The 20,178-nt window shown below is 37.6% G+C and overlaps 1 protein-coding gene across 11 annotated transcripts in view; it reads right to left on the bottom strand.

The window, feature by feature from the left end:
- Positions 1-20,178, bottom strand: part of DISP1 (dispatched RND transporter family member 1) — a 227,744-nt gene that overhangs the window by 11,635 nt on the left and 195,931 nt on the right. For all 11 annotated transcript variants that reach the window (XM_061160106.1, XM_061160108.1, XM_061160103.1 and 8 more), the window contains 4 exons: positions 12,457-12,486; positions 3,341-3,464; positions 2,381-2,508; positions 1,927-2,024 (listed from right to left, as the gene is read on the bottom strand). In XM_061160106.1, coding sequence (XP_061016089.1) covers positions 1,927-2,024; positions 2,381-2,508; positions 3,341-3,464; positions 12,457-12,486 — 380 coding nt within the window. The remainder of the gene's footprint in view (positions 1-1,926; positions 2,025-2,380; positions 2,509-3,340; positions 3,465-12,456; positions 12,487-20,178) is intronic.

Genomic DNA, 20,178 nt, shown 5'->3' with positions numbered 1-20,178 from the left:
CATGGGCAATTCATTAGCAGTGGGGAATCCTGTCTTTCATTAAATTCCAGGAGAAAAATGTAAAAAAAAAAAAAAAAAAAAAAAAGATTTTTTTTTACATATTGCTTTAGCTCAAAGCCTTTGTCGACTCACTGTATCTTAAAAATTGTAGCAGTTATGTGACATATCTAGTTCTGATCAGACTGTAATTAGGAAGAACAATCCATAAGAACTTTTGGCAGAAAATCAATTGAATGCCTCCCTCTTAATTTCACAACATATCACCACAGTGGTATATAAAATCAAAGAATGAGGCACCAGGGCATATCAAGAATGGATTATAAGGGTGTTCTCAAAAAAAAAAAAAAAAAAAAAAAGGGTGTTCTCTGTGGCAGCTAACTAGAGAGCAAAGATGGCAAATGATCAATGTTAAAGCACTAACTAAAGTCAACTAAACACAGAATGCTGGCCAGGATCACAGACTCACTCCTCATTCTTGCTGAGTGTTCAGAGTTCTAGAAAAAATATTTTGAAAATCATACTGTTACAAAATATATTTCCGAACAAGGGAGGCTGTGTGATATCCTGGAAAGAACATGGTCTTTAAAGTGAAAACTGGGTTGTAACCAGCTTCTGTCATTTACTAGCGAGGTGATCTTAGGCAACTAACAGCTTTCCTGAGCCTCAGATCCTCATCTGTAAAATAAAGACAGCAACACCTTCTCAAGTAAGTGTTGAGAATTAAATGAGATACTGAAAAATAGGTGCTCAATAAGTACTGTTTCTGCTCCCTTACCCATTAAAAAATTAACATAAGTGAACGGAAACAAAGTAGGTTAATTTTATATGATCGAAATGCCAAATGGTACAAAGAAAATCATTTTGCAAATTTATGAATAAAGCTTTATTACATGAGCATTTATTAATGGTCACAAAGTTTTCTTTAGTAAACTTCTGTCTTCAAGACAAAGACCCTCAAGTTTGAATAGATATAGAAACACCTAAGACCCAATCAGGTAGGTTCCCTAGTGATCTAAGAAGATAAGAAAAAAACACATCTTAGAAGGATTTTCAACAACAAAAAAAGCTGAAACCAAAGAAGCTTCACTGTTAATATTCACTTAATCAGAGATTGAAGTTATCACAATTCCCCACTTGTAACCATGAGGGCTAATCAGTGACACGCAAAGTTAAACATGTTTCTCTGAGGCCCTGAACTCTTCTTTCCTGGCAGCTACAGAGGAACCAGGCTGACTCTAGGCCACAGCCGATTCTGTTTAGTGAATTTGCTGCCAACATTTAGAGATCTGTGATGCCATACTGAAATCAGGATTCCTGGCCTCTGGGAATTTCTTACAATATTTGGGCCCTCATTTTTTCAAGGCCATATTCTGCCATATACTCTTCAATCACCATCACTTCCTGCTGTCTTAACTCAGTTCACTTATCTCATCCATACATGAGCTGGGTCATTGAGGCATGCAAGCTTTGAACCTCTGGACTTTAATTGTTCGTCTTTCTTCCTCTAATGCCTAATGACAAGGCAGGCACAAGAAGGCTATTAATACAGGTGTTTTGACAGTAGATTATTTCAGGGTTCAATCTAAAAATATGTGCAAGGAGTTTTTTTAAATGACTTAAAATATTGAGCAAGGTCAATAATTTTATTAGATTTATATCTTTCTTAAAACCGGCTATAACTCAATCCTCTCTTATTATTTTTTTCTTTTTTGTTCATTGTTTTTTTTAATTATAGGTAAATAAATTCAGATTAGTGGTTGACTAACCTAGAGAAGTAAAATTACAAGTTAATTAAACAAAATCTCTTGAAGCATGACAGAAACAGTAAAGCTGTGTGACCAGTCACATATACCCAACAGTCTAGGTTATCAATCTCGTTCAATCTCAGGAAACTCTGAGAGGTTTGTCATCTATGATGCCACTCACTTGGAACGTCACAGAAAAAGCTGTCCTTGTGGAAGTTCCAGTCAACTTCTCTCTTCTCTCTTTCATAATGATCGTCTGACCATCTATCATCCCGATGGCTGAAATGGAACACAATTTGATCTTCAGTCAAGTCCTCACCATTCCAAGGATGAGAAACCTACCGGTTACAGTACTGCCTCGAAGTCATGACCTATTTAGTGCTTGGTATTAAGTTGGATGGATGGGCATAAGCAACCGCCATTAATTTTCTCACTTCTGAAAAAGGAAAAAAAAAAAAACCCAAACCCAAACCTTTACTAACAGACAACACAATCTTAAAAGACAATGACAATTTTAACACGTTCAGTGGTAAAGATTTTGAGCCACACATTTCAGATGGAATTGCTTTGCTCAGGCAGTGTTTAGAAGTGGAATTCATTAGCAGTGTTTTGTCTAAAAGTTAATAAATGGTTACCTTTTGGCTTGTTCATCTGCATATTTAAAGGGGTAATTTGCTAATGTTGCCTTGTATCCTGTATTTTTCACCATGTTATTCCATGTGACCAGTCTCTGGCCTATTGCAGTCCCTCTTGGTTCAAAACCCTAAGGCAAAATATTACAAATTCCCATTAGTGTACTTCATTTCAGGCTAAGTATAGTTATAACAGCTTGGGAAGGCAATGTCAAGGTGATGGATAGCTTTCAACAGAAAATAAATACGTTCCTCACAGCTACTCCAGAGGTGAACTGCATTAAAACAAGATGATTCGACATAATAATGATCACCTATTTACTGTGACAAATCAGCCTGATTCTTTGGTATGTTACATATCTCAGGAAAAAGGAGGATAAAAAACTTATCTGAAGCTTCTCTTCTATATGCATCCCTAGCATTTAGTAAATACCTATTTTTATGTTATAAAACATCATGGTCAAATTAAATTATGTTATGCATGTTTTACAAAGAGTTTATCGTTATAATTATCCTCATTCATATTTTCCTCCCTATTCCACACCCGAGGGACATCTATCAATCCTTAAAAACAGACCCTGCTCTCTCTTAGTAACACTGAAATTCCTTTAACTTCCTCAGGAAAAAAAAAGTGACATTTTGGTTTTAAAGATTTTGTGAAAATGTTTTTATAGTCTGCAGATTCTCCAATTTACAGCTCTTTAGGTTAACATGGAGACCAAGAAACAGGTTTCCAGATTTTTGATGGTGAGCAAGTTCCTTGACCCCCTTTGAGAACCTGAGAATGCAGACAAGTCTTCCCTCTTTCAGAAAATGACTGTACTTACTGATGGCTTGAGAAGGTTTCAAAAGAGAGGGTACTAGATAACATAAGACAAAGTGTCTTAAAGTGCTTATTTTTTTGAGATGATCGAAGGCTAAATAAAATAGACCAGCAGATTCTATTGGCTCAGTTTTCCTTACCAGCAATGGATCAGAGAAATCGGGAAGCTCTGGCACTAATACTCCAACCAAGGCACAGACCACGATGAACACCGTGCACAGGCCCAAGACGACCACAGGCCAGTCTGCTATCAGGGCTGCGTAACTACAAGAGCAGAGAGGGATCACAGAGAAAGCCGCTTAGAAGCAGAGTAAAGTTTTTTCACTACCTAACAGAGCAATTTGTTCATTCTTCCTACTTCAGACCTGGTACAGGTATTTGTCAATGAAAGATCTAATGAGATTATAAACTGTTGTTTCTCAGTTGCTAAGTCATGTCTGACTCTTTGTGACTCCATGGGCTGCAATATGCCAGGCTTCCCTGTCTTTCACTAGCTCCTGGAGTTTGCTCAAATTCATGTCTGTTGAGTCGGTGATGCTATCTAACCATCTGAAAGTGAGCATAATGTCCATTTCTGACAAGTAATATTTCATTGTTAAATCTGTGCCTGGGAAAAAGATCTTGAATCTACACTTTCTATGTGGAAAGAAATATATTTTAACAGAGGCTCCATCCTTTTTGCAGTCTCTTCCAGAACTTTTGTTTCTCCAGTTACTCCTTTCTCCCTACTTTCACTCCATCACCTCTTGAAAAAGAACCCAGCCCATAAACAGGTTCAGGTAAAGCTTTAAGAATTGTTGTTTTAGATGCTAAGTCAAGTCCAACTCTTTGTGACCCCATGGACTGTAGCCTACCAGCCGCCTCTGTCCATGGAATTCTTCAGGCAAGAATACTAGAGTGGGTTGCCATTTCCTTCTCCAGGGGATCTTCCTGGCCCAAGGAACAAACCTGCGTCTCCTGCATTGGCAGACAGATTCTTTACTGCTGAGCCACCCAGGAAAGCCTGTAAGTCTTAAGAATAACCAAACCAAATTGAAACCTCCCCATAAACCTATTAACCTTCCTTTTAGTTAAAACAAAAAGTTGGACACGGAACAACAATAATGAACTTATCCACTGGACTGTGAGCTACATGAGGGCAGAGACTTTTGATTGATTGAGTGGTTGATTTAGTACAGTATTAGTGCCACGTTCTTTTTGCTAAACACTTATATACTTTCTTTTTTGAAAATTATTTTTTATTGGAGTATAGTTTTTTACAATGCTGTGTTTGTTTCTACTGTCCAGCAAAGTGAATCAGCCATACAGATACACACATTATATCCCCTCCCCTGGGAATCCTTCCCGTTTCAGGCCACCACAGTACATTAAGTAGAGTTCCCTGTATGTTCTCATTGGTCCTCTAGTTTACACAAAGCATCAGTACTATGTACATGTCAATCCCAATCTCCCAATCCCTCCCACCCCCTCTTCCCCCTTGATACCCACACAGCTATTCTCTGCATCTGTGTCTCTATTTCTGCTGTGCAAATACAAAAATGATACAGAAGATCCTGTCTGCAAAACAGTGCCTTTTAAAAGGTGCTTGGTCACTGTCTATTGATTAGATGAACAAACACCCATGTGTCTATCTTCCCTCAATTCTCTAATCACCATGGCCTGGCTGTGTTTTCTTACTACACCTCAGAAACTCCTGTTACCAAACCCACAGTCAAGTCATTTCTCATGATACCCTTCCCATACCCTCATTCACTATCTTCCACTGAAAGACCTGTTTCTGGGCCCTTCCATCAGATCCTGGACCAGGCCTTCCTAACTTGATGCTTGCAGATCTAGCTAACAACTTAGTGCTTAATTGAAGTTGACTAAATTGAACTCTTCTAAAATTCAAAATGTATTCTGCCAACTTCAGGTTTCTTGAATTTTTATTAGAGAAGAAAAGAAACATCTAACTTCTGGACAACTACTCTTCAAGTCTCAATAGTGTTAGCTCATTGGGCTGCTGTGATGGCTATTTCTGGCTCATTTGAAATAGACTTCTTGCTCAGATATTTTTAGTTTTTTCTTCAAAATCATGCTGGCAGTTCAAGGAAGCTTGTGGCTCTACAATTCTGAAAAAAGCTACAAGATGTCTCTAAGAATAGATGGCTGATTTTTATATTCTGATCGCTAAACTTCATAGATCTGGCTTCATGGAGATTTTCACATTAAATTTTAATAAGAAAGTTAAAATATAACATAATTATGTTTTAAGGGTGTACTTGCACAGGCATTTTTCATTATTTTTCTTTTAAAAGCAACCTTAGGAGAATAAAGAATAGCTTGCACCCACTAAGAATTCCAGTTGCTCTCATGCTTTACATAGATTATCTCACAGAATTCTCACAACAACTTTATGAGATGAAACTGAGGCATGGTCAGGTTGAATAACTTGTTCAAAGTCACAAGCTGGCCCTGGTCATGAAACAAGTATGTCCTGGGGATGTAATGTACAACACAGTAACTATAGTTAATAATACTATACTGTATATTTGAAAGCTGCTAAGGGAGTAGATTTTAAAAGTTCTCACTACAAGAAAGAAAAAAAAATTTGTAACTGTGTGTAGTGATGAATATTAACTAGACTTATTGTGGTGATTGTTTCACAATACATATGAATATCAAATTATTATGTTATACACCTGAAACTAATATAATGTTACATATCAACTATATCTTTAAAAAAAAAGTCACAAAGCTAGGAAGCCAGGTAGTCTGGTTTAAGAGTCTGGCTTCTTAGTCACTATGATATCATCTCTTGATTCGAATACAAGAGAGACAAAAGACATCAAGAATAAGTCAACTTGCCACAAACAGATGCTTTCCAAAACTGTCATTTAGAATTAAATTCCTAAGCCACACTCTTAATTTCTCTGTGCAAAATCATGTAGACCCAAAGGACTTAGAGTTTGAACATGATTCACTAGACTGTAAATTCTGCATTTAAAAACTCATTAAGGAAAAATTATCCTAGATAAGGTGGAATAATTTAAGAATAATTCTGAATGTATTGAAAACACATAAATCACAATATGCTGATTGTAGTTGTTCAAATGTAAACACCAAGTGGTCAGAATCGTTCATATTTCCAGAACACACCCAATGCTTATATTTTCTATACTTTATTTCCTTCTCCACCAAATGCAAACCAAGATGAAAGTAACTGGTCTGAAGCAATAAAATCCTTTGTCAATAGTGCATTTGAGACTTTCTGTTCATTGCTTCAGGCTTAAAAAAAAAGTCCTTTACATTTTAGACCTTTAAAATATCAGCCCTATGAAGTGAAAAGGGCTCCAGGCTTACACAATTACTCATTATACTTTATATTAAATGGATCAATTTTCTTTCAAATAAACCAAAAGTTATGCATTTTTACCTACAAACATGTTATCAATAGAAGGCCATGGGCCCCAAATTGCTTAGTTTTCATACTGTGGTTTAATTTACCTATATAATGACTTTTTGTTTGTGTTCTTGAAAAATGTGCACACATGCACAGCAATCTTAAAAAACTCATTCAATAATTGCTTTTTCTTGCCTTTGAAAACATTTGGTTTTGATTTTACAGCACTGCTCTCTACCATATCCGTGTACTGACTACATATGGAAACTTTACGGCATTAGTGATTTCAGCACATTTCTTCCAAACATGTTTAACCTTACCCTATTACAAGTCCACTTCTTCACACAGCACATGTTTCACATGCTAACCTTTCCTAGAGACAACTGTTCACACTTAAGAAATGGAATCACTATCCTGAGGACATAAAGCACCATGGGGGGAAAGCCCTAACTCTTTTGAGTAAATATCACTCAGACAGTGGTTTCTCCTAAATATCACTCAATGACTGAGGCTATTTCTGCTTCCTGCTGTCTATGCTACGATGTTGTGTAGCTATGGGCACCATGTGGGAAACAAAAGTTTCATGTATAATATGAAACCCAGACAATGGTTGTAATATTATGACAAAAATCTAATAAAGCAGGAAAACTGGAGAAGTAAAGGAAATTAAAAATGACCTATAAATCTTTCAGCTATATTTTTCTAGCTAATTCCCTTCATGATGCATCTGAGTTCAAGGTACATATTCTAAGTTTAAATTTGAATAAAGGACCTGCACATTCTTTTCTCTGAAAAGTCAACTACACATGCATTGGAAGAATTTTCCAAAGGACCACTCTTTTACTATAATATGTTCCTCTGTATACCATGTAGTAATTGTCTTTCATCTGCCTGATCTAATTTTGTACATCTTTAGACCACGCTACAACATAATTGTACATGCCACCCACTCCTCCAACTCCTGGATGACAGCAGGCAGTCATTTCTTAATGACTCACTGACCAGGTGACGGTTTTCCTCAAGGCCCTACTGCTGTATCAGCTGCTTAGGTTAGGCCCGCAGCACTACCCATGGCACTGTTGTATTGGGTTGGCCAGAGTTTGTTTGGGTTTTTCTATATGACGGTATGGCTAAACCTGAATGAACTTTTTAACTAACCCAATATAAAAGAGCACATCATCATCTCAACAGGTCACATATCAAACAGTACAGATATGAAGGATTCATTCTCCTTCTATAAAATGACAGATAACAGGAGCAGGGTGAATGGATTGCATTTGTGGGTAAACTGCAGATCTAAGTGAGTGGGCAGGCTGCCTAGCACCCTGATCCAGGCTGTTCCTGCCCTGCTAAAGTTTTCAAGAGGTATGGACCTTGATGGCTCAAGTGGTAAAGAATCCTCCTTGCAGTGCAGGAGACCCGGATTTGATCCCTGGGTCGGAAAGATCCCTAGGGGAGAACATGGCAACCCACTCCAGTATTCTTGCCTGGAAAATCCCATGGACAGACGAGGCTGGTGGGCTACAGAGAATGGGGTTGCAGAGAGTCGGACATGACTAAGCACACACGCATACATGGCAAGTCCCTCAACAAACATACTCACAGATTCTCAATCACCTTATTATTGGGTTTACTCTGGAAAAAGATCAGCAATAACTATTAAAACAAATAAATTAAGTTCTTACAGGGCGAACTTATGCTCATGTGACATGGGGGACCTGTTTTAAATGGACCATTTGTATTACAATAAGACCCTCTGTAGTAAACTTTCCTCTCTTAGTTTACAAAGATTTTTTTTCTTTTGACCTTTGCTGCCTTTCTGGAAACCCTCTCTTCTTTCTCCCCTTCCTTTCTGAGCAGAGAGCTAGGCTGTAGAGAGTATGAGTACCTCGGACCTCAGGCCTCTTTTCCTGACCAACTACCCAGTCCTTAACCCCTGAGAGCCTGGCTTTTGCTCTGGTGAGTCTTCTGAAACTGCCAATATCAACTAACTGTCTTGGTTTTCATCTTCTTTTACCTAAGCAATATTTAACACTTTAGCTATTGCTTGCTTCCTAAAAAAAATCTCTTCCTCCTATGTTTCTTCCCTTGTTTCCTTTAATATATTTTCCTTATCCCTCTTCTCTTTTAAGGGTAAGCATTTCTAAATGTTATTAATCCTAACTTTTCTAGTGGCATCAACTATCAATTTAGTGGAATATTTGAAGCTTATGGAATTTCACAGAAGAAAACAGTATCGAACTCTTTCTTGTGAAGTAATAAACTCATTCAACAGTTAGCATTACATAGTAAGTATGCAGGTTTTCTGGGAATCAAATCATAGCAGATAACCACTGTCTGAGTGATATATAAAATCATAGTAGATATCGTAGAGGATATGAGTAACTATCCTCAAGGAAGTTAGAGCCTAATTCAGAAAATCAGACAGGTACACAAATACCTACAGAACTAGGTCAACAGAGGTGTATTTTTACAGGGATACAGATTAAAAAATGTTGTGAATTCTATGAAGGAAAAGATTACTTCCAGCTAGGGTGGGAAAGGGGAATCAGAAAAGGCTAATTTTAGGAAGAAGTTGTATTTACATGTGCATCTATTGAAAAGAAGAAATTAAGACTTTTAAAAATACAAATCTTTTAATAGAGAAAAATACATATGACTCTTTCAAAATATAAAACTTTTGGTCATTTAAGAAGACCCTATTATTTCTAGAAAAATGGAAATTCATTTTCTTCATGTGTCATATTTACTTGTATAACCTCTTTCCTTCATCTTTTTTCCATAATTTTTTTTTTTTTAATTTTTATTATTATTTTTTTTTTTCCAGTGGGTTTTGTCATACATTGCTATGAATCAGCCATGGATTTACATGTATTCCCAATCCCGATCCCCCCTCCCACCTCCCTCTCCACCCGATTCCTCTGGGTCTTCCCAGTGCACCAGGCCGGAGCACTTGTCTCGTGCATCCCACCTGGGCTGGTGATCTGTTTCACCATAGATAGTATACATGCTGTTCTTTTGAAATATCCCACCCCCACATTCTCCCAGAGAGTTCAAAAGTCTGTTCTGTATTTCTGTGTCTCTTTTTCTGTTCTGCATATAGGGTTATCGTTATCACCTTTCTAAATTCCATATACATGTGTCAGTATGCTGTAATGTTCTTTATCTTTCTGGCTTACTTCACTCTGTATAATGGGCTCCAGCTTCATCCATCTCATTAGAACTGATTCAAATGAATTCTTTTTAATGGCTGAGTAATATTCCATGGTGCATATGTACCACAGCTTTCTTATCCATTCATCTGCTGATGGACATCTAGGTTGCTTCCATGTCCTGGCTATTTTTTTTTTTTTTTTTAATTTTTATTATTATTATTATTTTTTTTTCCAGTGGGTTTTGTCATACATTGATATGAATCAGCCATGGATTTACATGTATTCCCAATCCCGATCCCCCCTCCCACCTCCCTCTCCACCCGATTCCTCTGGGTCTTCCCAGTACACCAGGCCGGAGCACTTGTCTCGTGCATCCCACCTGGGCTGGTGATCTGTTTCACCATAGATAGTATACATGCTGTTCTTTTGAAATATCCCACCCTCACATTCTCCCACAAAGTTCAAAACTCTCCGACATAAATCAAAGCAAGATCCTCTATGACCCACCTCCCAGAATACTGGAAATAAAAGCAAAACTAAACAAATGGGACCTAATGAAACTTAAAAGCTTTTGCACTACAAAGGAAACTATAAGTAAGGTGAAAAGACAGCCCTCAGATTGGGAGAAAATAATAGCAAATGAAGAAACAGACAAAGGATTAATCTCAAAAATATACAAGCAACTCCTGCAGCTCAATTCCAGAAAAATAAATGACCCAATCAAAAAATGGGCCAAAGAACTAAACAGACATTTCTCCAAAGAAGACATACAGATGGCTAACAAACACATGAAAAGATGCTCAACATCACTCATTATTAGAGAAATGCAAATCAAAACCACAATGAGGTACCATTACACGCCAGTCAGGATGGCCGCTATCCAAAAGTCTACAAGCAATAAATGCTGGAGAGGGTGTGGAGAAAAGGGAACCCTCTTACACTGTTGGTGGGAATGCAAACTAGTACAGCCGCTATGGAAAACAGTGTGGAGATTTCTTAAAAAACTGGAAATAGAACTGCCATATGACCCAGCAATCCCACTTCTGGGCATACACACTGAGGAAACCAGATCTGAAAGAGACACGTGCACTCCAATGTTCATCGCAGCACTGTTTATAATAGCCAGGACATGGAAGCAACCTAGATGCCCATCAGCAGATGAATGGATAAGGAAGCTGTGGTACATATACACCATGGAATATTACTCAGCCATTAAAAAGAATTCATTCGAACCAGTCCTAATGAGATGGATGAAGCTGGAGCCCATTATACAGAGTGAAGTAAGCCAGAAAGATAAAGAACATTACAGCATACTGACACATGTATATGGAATTTAGAAAGGTGATAACGATAACCCTATATGCAGAACAGAAAAAGAGACACAGAAATCCATAATTTTTTTTGTTGCAAAATTGGGTAAAAAAATGTAGTATATGCATACCATGGAATATTGTTCAGTCTTAAAAAGGAAGGAAATTCTGACGCATGCTACAACATGGATGACACTTGAGGACAACATGCTAAGTGAAATCAGAGAGTCACAAAAGGACAAATGCTGTGCTTTTCCACTCATATGAGATGTTAGAGTAACAGAATTCATAGAGACGGGAGCATAGTGGTTGCCAGAAGCTGGGAGGAGGAAGAAATGAGCTATTACTATTTAATAAGAACAGAGGTTCAGTTTTGCAGGTTGAAAAAAGTTCTGGAGACGGATGGTGGTGATGCTTGTACAATAATGTGAATGTACTTAGTGCCACAGAAGTGTACACTTTAAAATGGTTAAGATGGTAAATTTTATGCTATGTCTATTTTATTACAATTTAAAAATTAATATTTTTAAATATAAAAGAAATTTACTAATTAAAATTTATGTAGCAATCTTACTCCAAAGAGAGAATAACTCTCCTGAGGAAGGCTTCAGAGCTATCAGCATCTGAGCTTCCTTAGCAAATGAATTTCAAATATCATGAAGAATTTCTTAATAACCTCATATCTGGAATCACCATGCACAAGGACATCTGATGAGACAATGCTTTTTTTTCGGAAACACTTGTCCATTTAAAACTTTGATTTTCTATTAAAAAAAGAAAACTTAAAAATTTCCACATAAAAGAGTACCTCCATCTTAACATGATAACAAAATTTTTATAAAGAGACATGGACAAGTCATCTGAAATAACTGCTGTGAGCTCAAGTCATGGCAGTTGACTGGATGGTTTCTCTCTCATCAATAAGTAGGACATTGAGAAGCCAAGCCTTACAGGAAAGAATTCAAAATAATCATGAAAATATAAATGCTCAAAGTGAAAGTGAATGTTGCTCAGTCGTGTCAGACTCTTTGTGACCCCATGGTGTACAGTCCATGGAATTATCCAGGCCAGAATACTGGAGTGGGTAGCCTTTCCCTTCTCCAGGGGATTTTCCCAACCCAGGGATAAAACCCAGGTCTCCCGCATTGCAGACAGATTCTTTACCAGCTGAGCCACAGGGAAGCCCATAAGTGATCAAACCCAACTAGAATTTAAAGGCTAAAAGACTCCCTTGGGATTAAAACCACTTTTGGGAGTTGAGGATTCCTCAAGCAGCCAAATCTGAGGAAATATAATTTTCCTTCACAAAAATACAAATGAGGAAGGCAAAAACAGCAGCAAAATGTAAAGAAAATACTAAAATGGGAAAAGCACATACTTATTTCATAAGATGATCCAGACTACTTTACCTTTTTGGTAACTTGAAAGGTCTGGATGGTCTGGAAAAAAGCAAAGGAAAAACAATCAGAAACAAGGCATCATAATATAAACAAATGCTTTATACATTTAACATTTCACTTATTATCTCTCCTTATGAAAGAATCCTTGAAGAGTTAAAAAAGACATTTCTATTTGAGAGATTTTGGATTTAATAATGAATGTTGAACACTTTGTATGCCAGTAGGTGGCATATTCTCAGATGTTCATCACAACCTCCTAGGGGAATCATAGTCATACCAGACATTCTCCAAACCTATAGCTACAGATTCCCTCATCTCTCTCACAACAGGAAGCCACATACCTGTCTCCAATCCGAGCTGCTTCTTACTTATCAAGGATCCCCCAACATCTTTTTCTTTTAACTTGGACATCAACACCTTCTTCAGCTAGAAACATCATATCGCCTCTGCAGTTACAAAATTCACTGCTCATGTTTCACCATTCTGGAAGACAATGGTTCTCCCCGTGTGGGATGAAGACCCCTGGGAGTTCCTCATATCCTTCACAGGGTTTTTGAGGGCCTCCCTTTTCCAACCCCATATCTCTTTAAGGCTGGGTTTCCTCCATAATATATATTTCAACCAAATAGCAGACTGCAATAGACTGACTGCAGAAGCAAGTATGAGAAGCCTGCTGTCTCCTATTAAACCACACATCAAAGAGACTTACAAAAATGTGAAACAGTGCTAATCACCTCACTAAAGTTTTTTTTCATTTTGGAAATTATTTTTCATAACTTATGTTAACATGTAAAGGGCTTACAGTCATTATTTTAAAAGAATTAAATCAAAAAATTTTAATTTCTCAGTTTCAATTCCAATGTGGTACATATCAGATATAACACATAAAATATTAATACCTCTGGATCCTTAATAATTTTGAAAGTGTGAAAAGGTTGTAATTCAAAAGGTTTGATAACCACTATAATAATACTGAGAGGATACTTAAATATTTGCTTAGTAAATGAGTAATTTCCTACCGTGGTGTACTCTCTCCTAATCTGAAATCTGCCACCAGGCTGTCCCATACTTTGAGGAAACAAAGCCAAATGAAACATCTATTTTTGGTTTTTCTACTTCAGTCTATTACTCTTTTAGTAGTTAGACCTCTGTTAGGAAAAGACCCTGATGCTGGGAGGGATTGGGGGGCAGGAGGAGAAGGGGACGACAGAGGATGAGATGGCTGGATGGCATCACCGACTCGATGGACATGAGTTTGAGTAAACTCCGGGAGTTGGTGATGGACAGGGAGGCCTGGCATGCTGCGATTCACAGGGTCGCAAAGAGTCGGACACGACTGAGCGACTGAACTGAAATCTAAAGTTTCCTTTCTTATTTTTCCCTCTCTATTTATATGTCTCACTAATATATATGTGTTCATTCTGAAAAAAAAAATTTATTTAACTCCTGGTATTGCCATGAATGAGACCAACAGGGTCTCAAACTTCATGGAACTCACATTCCCGAAAGTACTTTGTATTTATCTGCTTACAGAAAAGATGCATATGTTCTAAATTTCATGTTTTTTGTACATGTCCTCATTGATGACTTTAAGCCCCTTAAAAATATTATATTCAAGGAGATGAAAGAACCCCAGAGATTGCAAGCACTGGAAACAGTCTTAGAGAAGACATATCCCAATTTCCATTCCAGTCCTATTTTTAGAGATGAGCCTCTGTTTGCCTTTGGTCATTCAGGGTCTTAGGAACAGAGCTGCAGAGAGAATTCATGTTTCCTGATCCCCAATTTGCTGTTCTTAGCCTTGTGTGTGTCAATCTGTAATACCAAGGGGGAAAAATGACATAGGGATAATCATAAAGTATTCATCTGTCATATATGAAAATAAGTAGTATTTCTTTGGGGAGATATGGAATTTAGAGTTTCCAGTAAGAAGAGCATAAGAGACCTTGTTGCCTCACAAATAAATATGAGACTAAATATCTGTGAATATTCTTTAGCATTACTAAAGAAATTAACCCTAAAATATATTCTTTTTAAATATATATACAATAAAGAGAATTCCCTTTAAAAGATAAAAACTGACATTAAAAGCATACACAGGGACCTATCTTATTTGTGCTCACATCTTCATAATCTAGTATAATGCAAGGTCCCTTGTAGATGTCAGATCAGAGTTTTCTGGATTAATGAATTAGTTAATTAATGAATCTTTTATTAATGAAAATTGATGAATCTTTCATTACTTTTCTCAGGTTCAACAGATGTGAAATCAGTAGTCAATGGACAGCAAAAAGATGAAGACATAAATATCAACACAAGTAAATTTAGCTCTATTTTCTATTTGTTTATCTACCTGTTAAACATACACATAGACACAAACACACCCTCTGTAACTTCAACACATTCATATCTGCAAATCCTAAGCTCCTTCACCACTTTACTACATTTTGCAAGTTTTCACTTGTGTCTCTGAATCTTATAATAGAGGCCCTTTTATTTGATGCTGCAAGAATCATTAATTTGGTGGCTAATCAGAAAGGTTAAAGTAAAAACTTCTTTAATGGTGCCATAGACATTCCTTACATATCTAATTGTAACTTATGCTCAGTCATCTCTGACTCTTTGTGACCCCATGAACTGTAGCCCATCAGGCTTCTCTGACCATGGAATTCCCTAGGTAAGAACACTGGAGTGGGTAGCCATTTCCTTCTCCAGGGGATCTTCCCAACCCAGGGATCGAATCCAGGTCTCCTGCACTGCAGCCAGATTCTTTACTGTCTGAGCCACCAGGGAAACCCAAATGCATACACAGGTGCCAAGGGAAATCTACCAAGGGAAAAATCCCTCAATCTTCTCAAATATAATTATATATTGATATTTTAAAAATATGTTTTACTGAGATATAGTTCACATTTGTTGCTGTTCAGTTGCTAAGTCATGCTGATGCCTTGCAACCCCATGGACAGGAGCACATCAGGCTCCTCTGTCCTCTACTATCTCCTGGAGTTTGCTCAACTCATGTCTGTTGGGTCAGTGATGCTATCTAACTGTCTCATCCTCTGCTGTCCTCTTCTCCTTTTGCCTTCAGTCTTTCCAAGCATCAAAGTCTTTTCCAAAGAATTGGCTCTTCCCATCAAGTGGCCAAATTATTGGAGCTTCAGGTTCAGCATCAGGCTTTCCAATGAATATTCAGGGTTGATTTCCTGTAGGATTGACTGACTTGATCTCCTAGGTGTCCAAGGGATTCTCAAGAGTCTTCTCTAGCACCACAATTCGAAAGCATCAATTCTTTGGCGCTCAGCCTTCTTTATGGTCCAACTCTCACATACATGACTACTGAAAAAACCATAGCTTTGACTATATAGACCTTTGTAGGCAAAGTGATGTCTCTGCTTTTTAATACACTCTCTAGGTCTGTTACAGTTTTCCTTCCAAGGATAATTATTCCATTTAAAGTGTACAAGTTAATGGGTCTTAGTCCTTCCACAGAATTGTGTGACCATCACCACAACCACACACTGCTTTTTAAAGAACATGCTACCTGAACACCAATGATGAAGCTATCAATGAGCTTTGCAAGAAAATTTATTTTTACAGAGACTAAGACAATGACCAAAGAAGCCAGTCACTTAACCTGTACACAAAACCTTAATTTGTCACTCTCATTTTTCAAGTTATACATTCTCAAAACTACCCCTTGAATTTCCACAAGAAATTAACAGATTTTGCTGTCTTTAGACTGAAGGTGATCCCCAGAGCCACAGCTCTGGGCTGGATTATACCCAGCAGTTGCAAAAAGAAAAGATATTTTATTATATACATTTTGGGTTGTTACAAATATAAATATTTCTTTCCCTCCTATTCACCCCCATTAACTTTTTTTTTTAAACTGAGAAATTCATGGATCTACAACTAATTTATTCCCAAGGGACAGAAACAACTATATATTCATCACATTCTTTCTGCTTGAGTAAAAAATAAAAACTTCATTTTATGTTAAAGTTGAGACAATAAGAAGAGATTGTTGACATCAGTTGAGAAAGAAAAATTGAGGTTACTGCAAAGATACCTCCTGGGAAAACATTAGATCCCTTTGAAGTTTTTATACTAATGGACATGACAAACAGATGTTTGAAACACCAAAACCACAACTGCAGGTAAAACATGAAACTTGTTTGATTTACGGTTTAAGGTGTTGCCATCTTGAATTCTGCCCTACAATCTCTTACCAGAACATAGCTGCTTAAGGAGGCAGGGAGGGAATCCACCACATACTTTCATGGTCAAAAACAGTCTTTCTTCATTTGTACCATCTTTCTGATTTGCTACTTTTAATAGCTATCTAATAAAATCTGCAGAATAAATTTTTTCCTCCTAACCTCAGTCTTGTGTTGCTAAATAACAACTGGTAAAAACAAAAAGACAGAAACAATGTTTTTCCAAGGTTCACTCACCTTTTAATAGCATCTGGTCAAAACACATGCCAAAAAAACAAATAAAAAATAATAATCTTAGGTGGAAACATCTGCTTGTTCTTTGGTTAGGGTTGCAGACATTTTCTTTTCTGCTGAGAAAAAGCCCCAAGGTGGATGACATTTGCAGGCTCCACAACGCAACTCCTACAGGCTGTAGGGTAAATAAGCTTGGGTTGTGCACAATCCCCAGATGACTAGCTGGAGTGTCATTCTCTCTCCCACTCAAGAAAACATTTCTGTATGTGACTGGGTAACAGTGACATGACTGTAGAGCTAAATTCAACTCTTCTTTCAAAAAAAAAAAGAAATAAAGCACTTGCAAACTCAGTACTCATACTAAGTAATTAATTGCCTCTGGCACTTCACATTTGAGAACTGTATAATAGCAGTTGAGAACCTTGGCTCCAGCTCAGATGACCAGTGAACTGTGGTATGTGCACATATATTGGTCAAGGGACCAACTAACGAGAGTGTAAAGTTCTCAGGAGAAGGGAGGGTGGGGGGTACAAAGAAGGGTAATCAGGACAATGGGGGTTGGGAGAAACACAGAAAAAAGGAAGATCTTTTAAAAAGGTCATAAAAAAAGTATGGGAGAGAAAAAGCTAACAGGAAACAGGAAGGAATGTAGAAAAGCTACAAATGGTCTATTTCTTGGTTTCCCTCACCTTTCCTCTTTCTTTTGGTAATTTTTGGGAAAAGAATGGCAGATTGTAAGGTGAGGGTAATGGGGGCTGCTAAAACATGAAAACATTCCACCCATCTAGAGAGCTCAATTGTTGAGGTAACTGCAAAATTAATGTAACAAGTTAGAAAGGGACAGTATCAAGTTTCATAAATTCCAAATAGCTCTTCCTAGCATTCAGGAAAACCAAAGCTATGGGAAAAAAAAAGAGTTCTGTATATTTCTGAACAACTAAAATGCTGTGAAGGAAATACATTTTCCACTTCATGGTAGTAACCAAATTTAAACAAGAAAACGCTTAAAGTAGCATATTTTAGTCTCAGTAGTCCCATATTTTAGTCCCACAGGATTGTGCCACATTGCCTTTTTGTAAAAGGGGTATTCTGCAATTAATAACTTCAGTTCAATGCTGGCATGTTACAAAGAAAGTATCTGAAAAGAAAGAATCCACACTTTCATAAGCATTCTTTAAAAGATTTCCAACAAAAACAAAACCAATCTTTATCACTAAGTATTTCCATGAATCATCAGTGGCATGCTTGGGGTCTAACGTGAAGATGAAACAGATACCCTGTAGACAAGCTAAGCTTGGCCTCTAATTTATCTTCATGCACCAGAGCTAAATGTTTATGGTCTGTGTCAAGTGATTTGAAAGATAACAATAACCACAACTACTTGCATAATGCATGTCCTGACTGCTCAAGAAATGTTGACTCAAAAGTACTGGTCACTTTGACATCTCAAACTACTGTAACTGACCAGAGTCCCACTACCATCAAAAATATAAACTAGGAGAGGGACTTCCCTGGCAGTCCAGTGGTTAAGACTCTGCTCCCTAAGCAGGGAGTTTGAGTTTGATCCCTCCTCAGGGAGCTAAAATCCCACATGCCTGGGGGCCAAAAAACCAAAACATAAAAGTAATATTGTAACCAATTCAATAAAAACCTTAAAAATGGTCTACATCAAAAAAATGTTTAGAAAATAAACTAGGAGAGCAAGGAAAAGGTTGGATGTGGACTAATATTTAGAGAGCATGTAACAAATACACATCTCTTTATAAATGTTAAAAAAGAAATTGAGCAGAAATTAAATATTTGAGTATGAGGCAACTGTCTTTAAGAAAACAGGTGAACTTAGTAATCAAAAAATGTGAGTTAAAACTGATAAATAACTAGGTCCTACTGGATAGCACAGGGGACTATATTCAATGTCTTATCACAATAAACTGTGGAAAATTCTTAAAGAGATGGAAATACCAGACCATCTGACCTGCCTCTTGAGAAACCTGTATGCAGGTCAGGAAGCAACAGTTAGAACTGGACATGGAACAACAGACTGGTTCCAAATAGGAAAAGGAGTACGTCAAGGCTGTATATTGTCACCCTGCTTATTTAACTTATATGCAGAGTACATCATAGGAAACGCTGGGCTGGAGGAAGCACAAGCTGGAATCAAGATTGCTGGGAGTAATATCAATAACCTCAGATATGCAGATGACACCACCCTTATAGCAGAGAGTGAAGAGGAACTAAAAAGCCTCTTGATGAAAGTGAAAAAGGAGAGTGAAAAAGTTGGCTTAAAGCTCAACATTCAGAAAACAAAGATCATGGTATCTGGTCCCATCACTTCATGCCAAATAGATGGGAAACAGTGGAAACAGTGTCAGACTTTATTTTGGGGGGCTCCAAAATCACTGCAGATGGTAATTGCAGCCATGAAATTAAAAGACACTTACTCCTTGGAAGGAAAGTTATGACCAACCTAGATAGCATATTAAAAAGCAGAGACATTACTTTGCCAACAAAGGTCCATCTAGTCAAGGCTGTGGTTTTTCCGGTGGTCATGTATGGATGTGAGAGTTGGACTGTGAAGAAAGTTGAGTGCCAAAGAATTTATGCTTTTGAACTGTGGTGTTGGAGAAGACTCTTGAGAGCCCCTTGGACTGCAAGGAGATCCAACCAGTCCATCCTAAAGGAGATCAGTCCTGGGTGTTCATTGGAAGGACTGATGCTGAAGCTGAAACTCCAGTACTTTGGCCACCTCATGCAAAGAGTTGACTCATTGGAAAAGACCCTGATGCTGGGAGGGATTGGGGGCAGGAGGAGAAGGGGGCGACAGAGGATTAGATGGCTGGATGGCATCACCAACTCTATGGACATGAGTTTGAGTAAACTCCGGGAGGTGGTGATGGACAAGGAGGCCTGATGTGCTGCGATTCGTGGGGTCACAAAGAGTCAGACACAACTGAGTGACTGAAGTGAACTGAACTGAACTGAAGGAAGTAATGCAGAAGACTAATGAGGACTAAAGTGTAATGCCCTTTTGTTCATAAGCATAGTGAACCTTTATGATTTACTTTACAAGATTCAAATGGCACTTGCTACTAGCTGAATATAATAAAAATAAATGGTATCATACCCACAAGCCTAATTAAAACAAGAAAATTGCTGGAACTGTAGGAAACTCTGAAAGTCTTCCTTCTAATCTTTGTTTTCCAATAACAAAGGAGAAAAAGGTACAAGGTTACAGAGAAAGTCAATGAAGAGCCAGGTCTAGAATGTGAATTTTCTGCCT

This window comes from Dama dama, chromosome 14, assembly GCF_033118175.1.
Source record: "Dama dama isolate Ldn47 chromosome 14, ASM3311817v1, whole genome shotgun sequence".
Classification (NCBI taxonomy): Eukaryota; Metazoa; Chordata; class Mammalia; order Artiodactyla; family Cervidae; genus Dama; species Dama dama.
The sequence above is the reverse complement of the archived record's forward strand: the minus strand, read 5'-3'. Positions and strand labels throughout refer to the sequence as shown.